This window comes from Taudactylus pleione, unplaced genomic scaffold, assembly GCF_031769625.1.
Source record: "Taudactylus pleione unplaced genomic scaffold, aTauple2 ptg000321l, whole genome shotgun sequence".
NCBI classification, from domain to species: domain Eukaryota; kingdom Metazoa; phylum Chordata; class Amphibia; order Anura; family Myobatrachidae; genus Taudactylus; species Taudactylus pleione.
In genome coordinates this window covers 4,166,395-4,184,140 of record NW_028284722.1, presented here as the reverse complement: position 1 = coordinate 4,184,140, position 17,746 = coordinate 4,166,395, and the positions used below count along the sequence as shown (strand labels likewise).

The following is a 17,746-nucleotide window of genomic DNA, read 5'->3' as shown; positions in this document are numbered from 1 at the left end:
TCGCTGCTGCTTTGAGGACAGTATCATATGCAGTGACAGTAGACTTGTCAGAAATTGTTGGCACGTCCTTCAGTCCGGACCAGATGTCCAAACCAGCCCTTGACTTATGACACAGGCGCACGCTTGGCGCTGCTACTATGTTGATGCACATGCGGCTACATCGCACACAAGTCACAAACACATTAAAAAAATAGTTTTTTATTTTTTGGAGCACTTTGAGGGTTACACCACCCTTTAACAGACAGACGCACGCTTGTCGCTGCTGCTTTGAGGATGCAAGTGCGGCTACAGCCCACACAATTCACAAAGACAGAAAAAAGAAGAATATTTTTATTGTTTGTGTAGCACACTTTGAGGGTGTCACCACCCTTTAACAGACAGATGCACGCTTGTCGCTGCTGCTTTGAGGATGCAAGTGCGGCTACAGCCCACACAATTCACAAAGACAGAAAAAAGAAGAATATTTTTATTGTTTGTGTAGCACACTTTGAGGGTGTCACCACCCTTTAACAGACAGACGCACGCTTGTCGCTGCTGCTTTGAGGACAGTATCATATGCAGTGACAGTAGACTTGTCAGAAATTGTTGGCACGTCCTTCAGTCCGGACCAGATGTCCAAACCAGCCCTTGACTTATGACACAGGCGCACGCTTGGCGCTGCTACTATGTTGATGCACGTGCGGCTACATCGCACACAAGTCACAAACACATTAAAAAAATAGTTTTTTATTTTTTGGAGCACTTTGAGGGTTACACCACCCTTTAACAGACAGACGCACGCTTGTCGCTGCTGCTTTGAGGATGCAGGTGGAATCTAGACGGGATTTGGAACCGGGGACACACTACCTCCATCAATTGTCTAAATCCCACTGCACTAATGGCGGATACCGGATGCACGTCTAACACCAACATAGCAGTCAAGGCCTCAGTTATACGTTTTGCTTCAGGATGACTGCTGTCGTACTTCATCCTCATCGCTAGGGACTGTTGGAGGGTCAATTGTTTAGTAAAAGTAGTGATGTTCCTACTTCCTCTCTGGGATGATGAACAACTCCCAGCAGCAGCAACAGCACTAGGAGGAAATGGTTCTTGATCTTTCCCTATTTTATTTTTATCGGAGAAAGTTTGGTCCTCCATTTATGTTATATTGATATATACCTGCGGCTAAGGCGCACACAAACACAGAAAATATTTTTTTATTTTTGCTGGAGAGTAGTGCACTTTGTGGGTTACACCACCCTTTAAGAAATGAGCCAGCCGGCTCTTTACTTATGGGACACAGACGCACGCTTGGCGCTGCTTTGTTGATGCACGTGCGGCTACTGCGCACACAATTCACAAACACAGAAAATCATTTTTTTTTTGGTTTGTACTGGAGTGTACTTTGGGGGTTACAGCACCCTTTAACGGTCAAGCCAGCCGGCCCTTTACTTATGACACAGGCGCACGCTTGGCACTACTTTGTTGATGCACGTGCGGCTACTGCGCACACAATTCACAAACACAGAAAATATTTTTTTTTTGGTTTGGACTGGAGTGTACTTTGGGGGTTACAGCACCCTTTAACGGTCAAGCCAGCCGGCCCTTTACTTATGACACAGGCGCACGCTTGGCACTACTTTGTTGATGCACGTGCGGCTACTGCGCACACAATTCACAAACACAGAAAATATTTTTTTTTTTGGTTTGGACTGGAGTGTACTTTGGGGGTTACAGCACCTTTAACGGTCAAGCCAGCCGGCCCTTTACTTATGACACAGGCGCACGCTTGGCACTACTTTGTTGATGCACGTGCGGCTACTGCGCACACAATTCACAAACACAGAAAATATATATTTTTTTGGTTTGGAGTGTACTTTGGGGGTTACAGCACCCTTTAACGGTCAAGCCAGCCGGCCCTTTACTTATGACACAGGCGCATGCTTGGCACTACTTTGTTGATGCATGTGCGGCTACTGCGCACACAATTCACAAACACACAAAAAATATTATTTTTTTAGCACTTTGGGGGGAGCACCCCTGATGGACAGAGCACCCCCTGGACAACACTACAGCACCCCTTTAGGACTGGGACACTGCACAGAACTTTGGAGTGGACATAGCCCCTATGGAGAACTGACTGCACAACACAGTCCAGCCAGCCCCTATGGACTTTGAAGTAGTGGACACAGCCCCTATTAACAACAGCAGCACAGCACCACACAGCCAGCCCCTATGGACTTTGAAGTAGTGGACAACAGCAGCACAGCGCAGCACAGCACAACACTACTCTGCACTACACTACACTACACTACACAGCCCAGCCAGCCCTAACTCCCACCCTCCCTCTTCACTGTCCACAGTCGAGTGAGAAAATGGCGCCGACGCGGGTACCTTATATAGGATCCAAAACCCGCGAGACTCGGAAGGCGGGATGATGACGTTTTGCCTCGATTTCAGATCCGAGTCAGGCGGGAAAAGTCGAGCCTGACTCGGATCGGCCTCGGATCGGGGGGGCTCGGGGGGGTTCGGATTTCAGAAATCCGAACCCGCTCACCCCTAGATCAGAGGCAGATTGGTGATTGGCTGCAGTGTAGTAACAAGAATGCAAGCTAAGATTTCATCATTGGTAATTAAACAAGTCTATGAAATTGTGTCAGGTTGTTGGACTTTTTTCTGCACAGTGTTAACCTATCTCTATGAGAACAGAGCAAACAAAATGAGTGTAAAAGTCACCTTCTTATTAATTGCGCTCTACCAAAATTCTTAAACTTTTTATTAAATGCAAAGAAACATTTTGTAAAACAGTGCTCCGGTAGAACTATATCCAGTGTATGTTGATGTTCCACCTCCTTTCGTGTAAATATTATAGTTGGCTATTACCATATAACTCCTCCACGCACCAGATCCAACAATGACTACTGCAAGATAAGAGCGTAAACACCATAACACAATTTCATTGGCCACTTGTCCCTTTATAGCACCCTTCTAGTTTCCCCTTGTCACATCTTTCTCCAGCAAGATAGGCAAGTGATAACTTTTTAATAAAGTGTCTCATATATAGGAGAATATCACTGATTAAAGTTGCAAAATTAAATGACAAAACTTACTTGCAGCTTACTAATGTACTTTAAGTGTGGAACTATGTCTACTCCCATCCTCACTTCCACATGTTAAAAACCTACTTTGTTTCCACAGACCTGGCAGCTTTATTTTTACATTGTGAATTAAAGTTGAGCTAGGATATGCCCCCTCTTAAACCCACATCTGTCTTGACCCACCTGCAGTGAAACATGGTTTAACTTTTACCAAATGCAAATTTGCTCCCTTCATTTTGCTTTGCACTTGAGCCTAAATGAGGCCCTTATGGCTGCAGAAAAGAAAATTATCGCAACAGTCAATTTTATTAACATTTACCTTATTGACGTCTTCCCTGGCCGGTCTCTTCCTCCAGCTGTAGCCCCATGCCCTCCCAATGTTACATGCCTTTCAGTAGTCACAGCTGCAGCTGTCCCGATGATCTGTAATAAGAATGTGCCCGTGAGCAAATATAACATCACCCCAATGTCCAAACCTCTCAATTAATTGCAACTTTTCTTTTTTTTTTTTGTTAAGTATACAGCACATTAGAGCCTCATCTATTGTTCATTAAATCATGGGTTTAGGGGGTATTTACTTCCTGTGTTGTGTACATTTTATGCACACATATTAATATACAAAAGTAGTCCCACTATAATCATTAGTCCGTAGGGACTGCTTGCTGCCATCTCAGACAATGTAAGAACCAGATCTCTGATCAGTAAGGCTCTCATTAAACTAGTGTCCACCACTCCAAGTTCATTGGAATATTTGGAGACATGTAATATATATATATATATATATATATATATTATGTTTTCCATTCCCTATGGAATTCCCTGATTGCCCATGCCTGGGCAAAACCTCAAATCAGATGAGATTGCTGTCTTTGACACGCTCACTAGGTAACTTGGTACATGACAATACTAATGAAGAAATGACTTTGGCATTTTGCTTGTACAATTGTGTTGTGTTGCTCACAATCAGCTATTCATAAGACAGCTGGAGGTAGACACTACGATGCTAGGTATACCTGATTTCAAAATAAAACATATGAGCTTTTATTATTGTTAGCTGCTTCTTTACAGAGGATTGAAGACCCAGCTGAAATCCATTTTTCCAAATATCCTGGAGGCTGACCAGGACAAATGCTGGGGCTTTGATCAGTTCTTTGCTGAAACCAACAACATGCTGGAGGGGATGGCCATCCATGTGTTCTCCTTGCCCCAGGCCCGGATGCTGAAGATTTACTTACACCATTATAACTCGTAAGCATTTTATCTGCAGTATTGCAAACAAAGGTTAATTATTGTCCTTTTATGATCCAGGAAATCTATTTTATATCTTTGTGATGGAGCAACACTTAGATGCACAAACCTTATCTATGCTTATGTATCATTTATTTATAGCGTAACACTAAGGGCCAAATGTAATAGGGTGAGAACCACTTGGCCCATCTAGTCTGCCCCTTTTCATGTATCATTTAGGCAACTTCAACCCTATTTACTCCTTACGTCTCTCTTAAGGATATTCTTATGCCTATCCCAAGCGTGTTTAAATTGTTTCACCGTATTAGCTTCAACCACATCTGATGGGAGGCTATTCCACTTATCCACTACCCTTTCTGTGAGATCTACTTGTTAGTAAGATCTACTTGTTACACTGATACTTTTCAGGGCTTGCTCATGTATTGTGTTTTAAAGGGGTTCCATATAAGTGGTCAAGAGAAACCTTATATGAAATGTATGTAGCCATAGGGATCATTGGCCCTGATTCAGAGCCAGACGCTCTGACCAGAGCACTCGCTCTGAATCAGGGCCCACCTCCATTAATATGGAGCTTCCTCCTGGACGCTCATATAGCTGTGGGTCACCACCCACAGCATATACGAGCGTGCAGGATGATGGTCGCGACGGTCTTGACCATCGCGACCATCGAAACTGCGAGCAAAAGCCTGCGGTTGAGTTTTTCAACCGCAAGGCCAGGAGTGATTTTGGCTCTATCAGAGCCAAAATCACTCCCACTGACATCACTAGTGATGTCAGTGGGGCCGGCTTCAGACGGTATGCGTTCCCTTGGGAACGCCTCCGTCTGGCAGGCACGTCCCCGGCACGCCCACCAAAGGGGGTGTGCTGTCAGTCAACATCGACACCACGCCCCCTTTGATGAGACACTCCGAGCGAAGGAAAGTCCTTCGCTCGGCGCGTCTCGCGCATGCGCACGACGGAGCTCCCTCCGTCGTGCGCATACGCAGTGCAGACCATCGACCCACTTGCGAGCGGACCGCCGCTCGCGAGTGGGTCTGAATGAGGGCCATTGTGTCTTATAACCAATGCTGGGAAATGGCACTGATTATACCATTTGAACTGAAATATCTCCATTTTTCCCAAGTATATAACAGTTACAGATTGCTACTATTTCAGGGAGTCTCCGTGACAATCAGGGATAGTTTGCAAGTATGCTACTGTGTCACCAATATAATGTCTTTCTATTATGTGGCAGGATGTAAATTCAAGTCTTCTGCTTGTTCTCTTGGTACAGTGTGGGTATATTTATGGAAACTGTCACCAAACAAACTGGAGTTGCACCAGAGAGACAGACCTATTTCTGTGAGGGACATCCCTACCCTATCAGTCCAACCTGGCAGGTCCAGCAGCTTTCCAGGACAACAGAACAGTACCCACTTATTTTAGTCGTTTATGAGAGTGAGGGCCCATTGGGAGTCGCCTATAAAGACCGTGAGTTAGATGTATCTCTTATTTCAGTTTATGTTTGAATTGGATTGTGCTTATGCATCATGCAGTGGAGCTGTTTTCTCTTCAGTCTTGTTTGACTGTCAGTGGTATACTTAAAGGGCTATTTAACCTTAAAAAAAAACAAGAAAAAAAAAATACAAGTATATCCAATTTACAAAATATCTTGTATGACATTCACAAATGCCTTGGCGTTAGAGAGTGAAGCCACCAGTAACTCCAGAAACTGTTTTCTCTGCTTTTTGACCAGCATTAAATCCCGTCATAATGATGTAGGAGCAGGAATGGCCATCGGTGGGCTGTCCATCAATGGATGAACCATTTGTGGACAGCCCATTGGATCTATGCCATCGATGAACCATTGGATCTATGCCATCAACGGCAAATCACCACCCATCGGTAGTTAACCACTGATGTTTGTTAATTATCGATGGTCGATGGCCATTCCTATGTAGGAGTGGCTTCAGCTGTCTGTAATAGAGTGGGGCTGTAATACTACTTATTAACAGAGCAGCAATGGATATTTAGTTGGCACCGAACAATATAGGTTATTTTTATGGTCAATATCTTTGAGCTTAAGGCGACTTAAGTTATATTGTATGTCACAAATCTCACTGCAAACTATTGTTCTCTGTTAGCAACCATTTAATTCTCAAATAAGCTAACTGCAAAGACTTTTTTAATGGTTTTGCTGATAGAAAGTCTCGTGTTTGTGGAAAAATCATCTCCATAGTAAAAGAAAAAACTTTTTATTTTGATAGTTTTATGTTTGTAAATGTTTCTGCATATAATTGTAAATGATATTGGTGATTTGTTTTTATAAAGCAACTTAGATCTAGCTATAATTTAATGGTGACATTTAATTTATTGTAAATATTTAAAATAGAACATTGTACAAAAATCTGTAAACTACACAAACTGAAGCAGTTGTATTTGGGGATGCTGGCTATGAAGGAATTTATCAATGGAATGCAACTGTTATTGGTGCTGAAATCTAATTTAGTTATGCCATTTTATTAATAGATGTCATAATGAGTAAAGTCACAATGTCCGTATTTTATTTATTAAATACATACAGACTGTAAAAAATAAAGGCACAGTCATTACTGGAAAAGTCTCTAATTCAGGAGTCAAAATATGGTTTTCAAGTTTAAAAATCTCATTATAGTGCAGTACATACTTAGGGGTAAATTTACTAAATGTCAATTTCAATCGATTTTAATGGATGAATCAACACCGATGTGTTTCAGGGGTTAAATCACACATTTACTCACATTTAAAAATCAATATAAAAAAGCTCCTGAAACACAACATTGATGTTGATCGATTTGAAATCGATTAAAATCGACCTTTAGTAAATTTACCCCTTACAGTCTATAGGTGGTGCCGACTGTTTCATGTTGGATAACATTTTGACATTTAGGGCCTTATTCATAGTCTGTTGCAATCGCAATGTGCGATTTTCTAAAATATCGCTGCTCTGCAACCTATTCACAGTCAGATACATACGCTAATCCCAAGCTGCGACTTCCTCCCCTTGACTGCACATCTGCCCTCCTGTCGAACTTTCCTGAGATGAGACTGGAATGTGACTAGAGAGGTGTGACTTCACTAACCTTACAATACTAAAAACTGCAGTACATAATGAACTGGAAGATATGGAGGTTAATGGCTGGAATATGCAACTTTATAGTACCAAGTGGCTTAAAATCATACTTACCTACTTTGAAAAAGCATTTCAGGGAGATTGTGAAAGCAGCACCTATGAACGTGGCGTTTCAGAGGGTGTGTACTGCTACATCTGAGAGGTGTGTCATAAAATATACTTACACCCAAATGTAAACGAGCCCCAAAGCAGTTAGTAAGATGTATATGTTGATGAAAACACACTAAAACTTTTCAGAAAATGCATAGGGATCATTGTGCCCAGGGCCGGATTAAGGCTTGTGGGGGCCCCAGGGCAACTAAGTTGCGGGGGCCCCCTTCAAGCCACACAGAGACGAGCCCAGTCCAGCCATGCCCCCAGTAGCAGTCCCCCCTCAACAGTAGTCCCCCCAGGAGTACCCCTAGTAATAATCACCCTCTATGCTGTGTCCCCCAGTAGTGATCGCAGCAGTGTGCATTGCCCCCAGTAGTATCCTCAGCAGTGCCCCTAGTAGTACCCCCAGCAGTGTCCCTAGTAATAGTCCAATCCCCCCCAGCAGTGCCCCTAGTAGTACCCCCAGAAGTCCCTAGTAGTAGTCCTTCCCCCCCCCAGCAGTGCCCCTAGTAGTACCCCTATAAGTCCCTAGTAGTAGTCCTTCCCCCCCCCACAGCAGTGCCCCTAGTAGTAGTCATCCTTTCCCCCCCAGCAGTGCCCCTAGTAGTAGTCCTCCCCCCCCACAGCAGTGCCCCTAGTAGTACTCCCCCCCCACACAGCAGGTCCCCCCCCCACACAGCAGTGCCACTAGTAGTATTTCCCCCCCTCCCACAGCAGTGCCTCTAGTAGTACTTCCCCCCCCCACAGCAGTGCCCCTAGTAGTACATACCCCCCCCAGCAGTGCCCCTAGTACTACTTTCCTCCCCCCCACAGCAGTGCCCCTAGTAGTATTTCCCCCCCTCCCACAGCAGTGCCTCTAGTAGTACTCCCCCCCCCCACAGCAGTGCCCCTAGTAGTACTTCCCCCCCCAGCAGTGCCCCTAGTAGTACTTTCCCCCCCCCACAGCAGTGCCCCTAGTAGTACTTCCCCCCCCCACACAGCAGTGCCCCTAGTAGTACTTCCTCCCCCACAGCAGTGCCCCTAGTAGTACTTCCCCCCCCACACAGCAGTGCCCCTAGTAGTAGTCCAAATGCAGCAGTGCCCTTAGGAGTAGTTGTCCCCACCCCCAGACACACACACTGAAAAAAAAAAAATTCTCCACTTACCTTAAGCCCCGCTCCGGCATCTGCTCTTCCGTCTGGCGTTCTCCCAGGCCGGCCCGCTCTGCATGATGGGAGAGACGTCATCGTCTCTCCCATCAGCCACTGCGGGAGCCGGAAGACGGAGGCTCCGGCAGTGGGCCGCAGCGCAGCAGCCGATGAGAGTCTGTGTGACTCTCATCGGCTACTAAAACAAACACACAGCTGCCGGCGCCGGCGGCTGTGTGTTTGTGCTGTGTAGTGCGGGCGGCACTTATGTGCCGTCCACACTACCGCCCTGCCCCAAGCTGATGCAGCAGCACTGACTGTGCTGCTGCATGCAGTAGTGTGGGGGTCCTCTGTGTGTGGGGGCCCAGGGACGACCGCCCCTGTCGCCCCTCCCTTATCCGGCCCTGATTGTGCCCTATAACCAATGCAGGGAAATTATACTAATGATCCAATTTGAATGTATATATCTATGTTTTTTTTAATATAACAGCTTCATAATGGGGGGTAAGGTGCAATCAGGGAGATTGCTAGACTCTTCAGGGAGACAGGGAGATTGCTACTATTTCAGGAAGTCTCCCTGACAATGAGGGAGAGTTGGCAAGTATGCTTAAAAATCTGAGTTGCTCTTCAAAGCAGATGCAAATATAATATATTTTTTTTAATTTTAAGTGTTCGCAATTATACACTATGTACACAAAAGTGATTGGACACTGACAGCAAAAAGATCGAAGAGATTTTATTGACATCAGTACATTGTAGGACCACCACGTGCAGTGATTACTGCAGACACCCTTCTTGGCAAACTGTCCACAAGTTCCTGGACAACAGAACATCAGGTGGTATGTTTTGCCATTCAGCCTTAAGTACAGTAACCAACTGTGACACTGAAGAATGTCGAGCCTAGATCGCACCCGTCACTCCAGAGGTTCTTAATGGGGTTAAGATCTGGACTTTGAGCTGGCCAGTCCATCTGGGTTACCGAATTTTCTGTATACCAGTCCAGCGTCACCCTGGAAACATGACAGGTGGCATTGTCGTCCTGATAAAAACATTTGTTGTTTCCATAGAACTGCAAGGGCATGGGCCTCCCGACCAAGCGTTCTTGTCGAAACCGCCACATTAGTAGCCATTTGGAACTCGTGTGCAATGGTATGCATTCTGCTTGCGATGTGATGTCCAACCAATTTTGTCTACATAGTGTACATGCAGGAGGGTTTAGTGCAATGTAGGGTGACTTTTTTTAAACATTGCTCCTGCTGTTTTCTGTATATGTATAAATGGGTGTGTTGTTTACATTTGCCACAAATCAGAAGCAGTCACCATTAGCGTCTTCGCAGTAATCACTATCAACTCTACGCTGTCACAGAGTTAGACCTGACATGTCAGACCCCTTCAGGAGGCTGCAATTGAGACTTTTTGGTGGCCGAGTTACTCTCAATTTGTGAATACAATACATGCCCACACCACACCCTTAATGTACTTTTATTGCGACTGTACGTCCACTGCATTCACATTCACACCCACTTCCTGAAGTTCTGTGCCCATTTCAGCCCCGGTCTCAGTTCCCCAGTTGCAGAGAGTTTCAAGTCAGACTTGAGGAAAACAAGTCTCAGATTGCAAAAAGGTAAGCATACACGGTGCGAAAAAAATCGCATTTTAAGGCTAGCATTTTGTAATAGTATGTATTGCCAAGTTCAAATGATCTATTGCGCATAAACTAATACTAATCTTATGTCTGTAGCTGTTACACTTAAATGACCATATTTTTATTTTATTGTTAAATTCCATAGCAAACATGCTACAGATTGGTGAGTGTGAGTGAGTACAATTAGTGATTGATTGTAGCGGCCATACAGTGGGTGCGTCTGTTTCACCAGTACAGTATTTAGGTTTGTATGCTCGGATGTCTTTGCCAGAGATGTCTGACCAGTGCGGACCTTACTTCTTTCCATTCTTGTTTCCAGCTGCATTGGACTTCCCCAGGTTTCTGCACTCAGTTGAAGTTTCTGTTGACTGCTCTGTTGCAAAAGTAAGTAGAAAATGATAGTCCAGTTGAGTGGAATAGCTTAGTAGTGATTGGGAATTTTACATTTTTGATCAAAAGTACTGATATGTACACATTGTATAAAACTGATGTCATTAATATCCACTATAGCCTCAAGGCCAGTCAGCAAACTGATTGCCAGTTTAGCATCCATAGTTATGACACAGCAACCCCAGACCTGATGCGTTTACCATGGCTTTTTACCACCGCTTCTATGCTGGGTCATCTAATGGAGTATCCTTTTAGCACACTAGTGACATGCCTCCACCAACGCAGGATGTAGTTATCAGACCAGTGGATGGTATGCCGCCGGTCTGAATCCCAACACTCAAAGTCTGACACGGTACTTAAGATAGGTGTCAACATTTTTGCGGGGGGTTAGGCACCCCGAGGGGGGAGGGTTAGGCATCACTAGGGGGGGCGGAGGGGGGTTTGGGTTAGGCACCATTGGTGGGGTGGGGGTTAGGGTTAGGCACTAAGGGGGTAGGGTTAGGTTTAGGCATGAAGGGGGGAGACTTAGATTTACGCACTAACGGGGAGGGTTATAGTGTGGAATGGGAAGGGTTAGGGTTAGGCGACAAGAAGGGAGGGTTAGGGGGAGAAAGGGGGAAGGTAAGTATACTTACCTGACCCCTATTGGGATGCCAACCATTGGGATGCCGCTGTTGGTATTTTGACAGAAGGCATCCTGACAGCCGGCATTACATACCCATTCCACCAACACTACTAATAAAAAACTTACAGGATAAATATGAAAGGAGTGTGAATTATGTGCTTGCCGTCTGTGAATAGCTTCTTATTGTACTGCACAAACTCACTATATAATATACTTGTCATTTCATAACTGTGCAGAGGTTATATAACTAAGCTAAGATCTACAACATGAATTGTAACAAATATCTGTTTTATTCCAGAATGTTGTTAGTGCTGTATACCAGACATTACGTGTTACACAGTCTTTGTTGACATGCCAAGAGTTTATACTCCGGGGGACATATTGGCTCATGTGAGTGATACATATATCATCCAAGCAGGGTCCACTTTCTGGTACTTTACAGCTAAACTCCAAATTTAAAGCAACATCCTTCCCTGTTTTGTAACAATGAAACCCAGAAACATTTGTATGTACTCTGTAGAAAGATTTCTGCCTACATGGACCTTGCATAACATTTACATGTTAAGTGCAAATATCATTCTCTACTTCCTTGAACTGCAGTTTACCAAGTAATTTTCCAGTAGAACTGTGCAACACATCGACATGGCACAGGGTGGACATAATAATTTATATTTAAATCTGCCCATTAAAGGATGACTAAACCCACAAGTTGAAAATGTAATGTATACATGTAAATACACGTAGCTTTGGTTTGACTTTTCATTGCAAACATCTTAAAAATGATAATGGTGTACTTCCTCCTATACAAAGTGCAAACACATGTGTAAAGGGCACACTAGTAATCAGGGCCGGCCCGAGGTCTACTCGCACCCTGTGCAACAATTTTGGAGAGCTAACTATGTACATAGGGCCTAATTCAGACCCGCTCGCGAGCGCTGAGCACTCACAAGCGGGTCGATGGTGCCCTAATGCGCATGCGCACGACGGAGGGAGCTCCGTCGTGCGCATGCGCGAGACCCGCATACGAGTCTCGCACCAAAGGGGGCGTGCTGTCGATGGTGACTGACAGCACGCCCCCTTTGGTGGGCGTGCCGGGGGCGTTGCTGTCCAGACGGAGGCGTTCCCGTGGGAACGCCTTCCGTCTGGAGCCGGCCTCACTGACATCACTAGTGATGTCAGTGGGAGTGCTTTTGGCTCTGATAGTGCCAAAAGCACTCCTGGGCTTGCGGCAGTGACACACTACCGCAGGGTCTCGTCGCAAGCCCGATGGTCGCGATGGTCTTGACCATCGCGACCATCTTTTTGGTCGCTCGCATAAGCTGTGGGTGGTCACCCACAGCTATGCAAGCGGCCAGGAGGCCGCTCCATTTTTAGGTAGGAGGGCCCTGATTCAGAGCGAGCACTCTGGTCAGAGCGTCCGGCTCTGAATCAGGCCCATAATACTATAAAATTATTAAATTATGCTCCCACAAGAAAAAAAACACACATAGTCCCCCCCACACACACACACACACACACACACACACACATTAAAAGAACACACACCTTGCCCCCCCACAGGAGAGTAAAACACACATTGCTCCCCCACACAAAAAAAAAAAACATTGACCCTCCCCCACAGTGAAAAGAAAAAGGACACATTACCCACCACGGGAAAAGAGAACACATTGGCCCGAACAGAAAACTTAGGGGACTATTGTTATAGAACAGGAAGTGGCTCACGATAAATATAAATGTTTAGTAGCCATTCATGTATACTTACCTGCACTATCCGAGCCCTCTGCGATCCCTGGATAGGTTACTTACTGCCGCTGTCGGGATTCTGCACCTTCAGGCTGCCAGCGTTGGGATTTGAACCGGGTAATTCATACCCAACCCTAATACGGGGGAGATGTACTAAGCATTGGAGAGATAAAGGGGTCTATTTACTAAGCAGTGTTAGGAGACAGAGTGAAAAGTGATAAGAAAGTGATAAGGTGCCAGCCAATTAGCTCCCAACTGTCATTTTTCAAACACAGCCTGTGAGATGACAGTTAGGAGCTGATTGGTTGGTACTTTATCTCTCTACACTTTATCTTTCCTTAAGGTTTAGTACATCTACTCCTATCCATTGTGTCAGAGCCGGCCCTAGGCATAGGCACTATAAGCAAATACCTAGGGGCATTCCAGGGCTCTGCCTCTGCAACCCCCCCCACCAGTCGCTGCCCCCACCTACCGCACTGTCAGTGAACCCCACCAGCGCTGCTACCCTCCTCTCTCGCAGCACGCTGCCACGATCGGAGCTCTCCAACTTTTGGCTGTGATCCGCATCTGCCCGGCCCTTAGACAGAATGAGCTTCTGCACAGAAGCTCATTCTGTCTTTAGGAGAGAAGATGGCCATGGCCTGCCGCTGCCACACCTCCCATGTCGTAATCGTACTGTCTTTCCTGATCGCCTAGTGTGTACGCACCTTTAGTAACACTTTCATACAAAAATAGGCATGTAATACAATAATCATATTATTAATTATGCATTCATATATATACCTTTATATTATACCGATATATAGACCATTATGTTTATATCCTGAATACATGTCAGACTATTTCTATGTGCTTGTTTAATTGGAAAGTAATTATAACTGGTTTTATTTTAACATAAACATGTATTTCCATGATATAGTGCTTATGTAAATATATAGTGCACATAGAAGTAGAACACCTTTGTCAAAACCTTTGTCAACACATTTATAGCGTTAACTTAGTAATACATGCTTTGCTATGTATCAGTATCTATTGGTCAGTTTTTTTACTTGCTATTTAAAGATCTTCTGTTGCATACTGTAGCATTGGCAATAACTGATGAATGTCACTGTACACCAGTGATCCAGTATCCTTTATCTCTTTACAGTGAGAGCCTGAAAGCCGAGTGCAGCAGGATCTATGAGAAGAAATCAGCAGTGATGTCTTACTTTAACTGCCTGGTCAGCACTGAAAGCAGAAACACAAGACTGTAAGGGTGCATTGCACTATGGGCTATCTTCTATACTGACGGTGATCAGTGTTTAACAGGCCAGTACCACTGACAATCTAGATGTCCCAACTAGGAGTGAGCGGGTTCGGATTTCTGAAATCCGAACCCCCCCGAGCCCCCCCGATCCGAGGCAGATCCGAGTCAGGCTCGACTTTTCCCGCCTGACTCGGATCTGAAATCGAGGCAAAACGTCATCATCCCGCCTTCCGAGTCTCGCGGGTTTTGGAACCTATATAAGGTACCCGCGTCGGCGCCATTTTCTCACTCGGCTGTGGACAGTGAAGAGGGAGGGTGGGAGTTAGGGCTGGCTGGGCTGTGTAGTGTAGTGTAGTGCAGAGTAGTGTTGTGCTGTGCTGTGCTGCGCTGTGCTGCTGTTGTCCACTACTTCAAAGTCCATAGGGGCTGGCTGTGTTGTGCTGTGCTGCTGTTGTTAATAGGGGCTGTGTCCACTACTTCAAAGTCCATAGGGGCTGGCTGGACTGTGTTGTGCAGTCAGTTCTCCATAGGGGTTGTGTCCACTCCAAAGTCCTGTGCAGTGTCCCAGTCCTAAAGGGGTGCTGTAGTGTTGTCCAGGGGGTGCTCTGTCCATCAGGGGTGCTCCCCCCAAGTGCTAAAAAAATTATATTTTTTGTGTGTTTGTGAATTGTGTGCGCAGTAGCCGCACGTGCATCAACAAAGTAGTGCCAAGCGTGCGCCTGTGTCATAAGTAAAGGGCTGGCTGGCTTGACCGTTAAAGGGTGCTGTAACCCCCAAAGTACACTCCAGTCCAAACCAAAAAAAATATTATTTTCTGTGTTTGTGAATTGTGTGCGCAGTAGCCGCACGTGCATCAACAAAGTAGTGCCAAGCGTGCGCCTGTGTCATAAGTAAAGGGCCGGCTGGCTTGACCATTAAAGGGCGCTGTAACCCCCAAAGTACACTCCAGTCCAAACCAAAAAAAAAAATATTTTCTGTGTTTGTGAATTGTGTGCGCAGTAGCCGCACGTGCATCAACAAAGTAGTGCCAAGCGTGCACCTGTGTCATAAGTAAAGGGCCGGCTGGCTTGACCATTAAAGGGTGCTGTAACCCCCAAAGTACACTCCAGTCCAAACCAAAAAAAAAAATATTTTCTGTGTTTGTGAATTGTGTGCGCAGTAGCCGCACGTGCATCAACAAAGTAGTGCCAAGCGTGCGCCTGTGTCATAAGTAAAGGGCCAGCTGGCTTGACAGTTAAAGGGTGCTGTAACCCCCAAAGTACACTCCAGTCCAAACCAAAAAAAAAATTATTTTCTGTGTTTGTGAATTGTGTGCGCAGTAGCCGCACGTGCATCAACAAAGTAGTGCCAAGCGTGCACCTGTGTCATAAGTAAAGGGCCGGCTGGCTTGACCATTAAAGGGTGCTGTAACCCCCAAAGTACACTCCAGTCCAAACCAAAAAAAAATATATTTTCTGTGTTTGTGAATTGTGTGCGCAGTAGCCGCACGTGCATCAACAAAGTAGTGCCAAGCGTGCGCCTGTGTCATAAGTAAAGGGCCAGCTGGCTTGACCGTTAAAGGGTGCTGTAACCCCCAAAGTACACTCCAAACCAAAAAAATATATATTTTCTGTGTTTGTGACTTGTGTGCACTGTGGCTGCACGTGCATCAACAAAGGAGCAGCGCCAAGCGTGCGCCTGTGTCCCATAAGTAAAGAGCCGGCTGGCTCATTTCTTAAAGGGTGGTGTAACCCACAAAGTGCACTACTCTCCAGCAAAAATAAAAAAATATTTTCTGTGTTTGTGTGCGCTTTAGCCGCACGTATATATCAATATAACATAAATGGAGGACCAAACTTTCTCCGATAAAAATAAAATAGGGAAAGATCAAGAACCACTTCCTCATAGTGCTATTGCTGCTGCTGGGAGTTGTTCATCATCCCAGAGAGGAAGTAGGAACATCACTACTTTTACTAAACAATTGACCCTCCAACAGTCCCTAGCGATGAGGATGAAGTACGACAGCAGTCATCCTGAAGCAAAACGTATAATTGAGGCCTTGACTGCTATGTTGGTGTTAGACGTGCGTCCGGTATCCGCCATTAGTGCAGTGGGATTTAGACAATTGATGGAGGTAGTGTGTCCCCGGTTCCAAATCCCGTCTAGATTCCACCTGCATCCTCAAAGCAACAGCGACAAGCGTGCGTCTGTCTGTTAAAGGGTGGTGTAACTCTCAAAGTGCTCCAAAAAATAAAAAACTATTTTTTAACGTGTTTGTGACTTGTGTGCGATGTAGCCGCACTTGCATCCTCAAAGCAGCAGCGACAAGCGTGCGTCTGTCTGTTAAAGGGTGGTGACACCCTCAAAGTGTGCTACACAAACAATAAAAATATTCTTCTTCTTTTTTCTGTCTTTGTGAATTGTGTGGGCTGTAGCCGCACCTGCATCCTTAAAGCAGCAGCGACAAGCGTGCGTCTGTCTGTTAAAGGGTGGTGACACCCTCAAAGTGTGCTACACAAACAATTAAAATATTGTTCTTTTTTTTCCGGTCTTTGTGAAATGTGTGGGCTGTAGCCGCACCTGCATCCTTAAAGCAGCAGCGACAAGCGTGCGTCTGTCTGTTAAAGGGTGGTGTAACCCTCAAAGTGCGCTCCACAAACAATAAAAATATTCCTTTTTTTTTTTCTGTCTTTGTGAATTGTGTGGGCTGTAGCCGCACTTGCATCCTCAAAGCAGCAGCGACAAGCGTGCGTCTGTCTGTTAAAGGATTACACGGTGACGGCATCCAAGTAGGCATGTCAGACAGTCCGTACCTGTACTGGCAGGAAAAAGAAGCAATTTGGAGGTCCCTGTACAAACTGGCTCTATTTTACCTGAGTTGCCCCCCCTCCAGTGTGTACTCCGAAAGAGTGTTTAGTGCAGCCGGGAACCTTGTCAGCGAAAGGCGTAGGAGGTTGCTTCCACAAAATGTGGAGAAGATGATGTTCATAAAATGAATTATCAACTCTTCCAGGGAGACCAGCCTCCAGAACGTACAGAGGGACCTGTGGTTCCAGCGGGGACGAATTAATACTCTGTGAGGATGAGGATGTACACACTGAAGAGGGTGAGGAATCGGTGGATGAGGAGGATGAGGATGACATCTTGCCTCCGTAGAGCCAGTTTGTGCAGGGACAGATTAATTGCCAGCTTGTTTTGTGGGGGCCCAAACGAACCAATCATTTCAGCCACAGTTGTGTGGCAGACCCTGGCGCTGAAATGATTGGTTTGTTAAAGTGTGCATGTCCTGTTTATACAACATAAGGGTGGGTGGGAGGGCTTAAGGACAATTCCATCTTGCACCTCTTTTTTTTCTTTGCATTATGTACAGTTTGGGGCCTAGTTTTTCAAACTGCCATCCTTTCTGCCACTGCAGTTTCACG

General features: G+C 45.4%; 1 protein-coding gene across 1 annotated transcript in view; it reads left to right on the top strand.

Annotated features, from left to right (window-relative positions):
* Positions 1-14,352, top strand: part of LOC148509528 (inhibitor of nuclear factor kappa-B kinase subunit epsilon-like) — a 145,968-nt gene extending 131,616 nt beyond the window's left edge. Inside the window, exons 5-9 of the mRNA XM_088443002.1 lie at positions 4,146-4,325; positions 5,599-5,795; positions 10,661-10,725; positions 11,655-11,746; positions 14,247-14,352. Of these exons, the coding sequence (XP_088299128.1) occupies positions 4,146-4,325; positions 5,599-5,795; positions 10,661-10,725; positions 11,655-11,746; positions 14,247-14,352 (640 nt within the window). The remainder of the gene's footprint in view (positions 1-4,145; positions 4,326-5,598; positions 5,796-10,660; positions 10,726-11,654; positions 11,747-14,246) is intronic.
* The last annotated feature ends 3,394 nt before the right edge of the window (positions 14,353-17,746 follow it).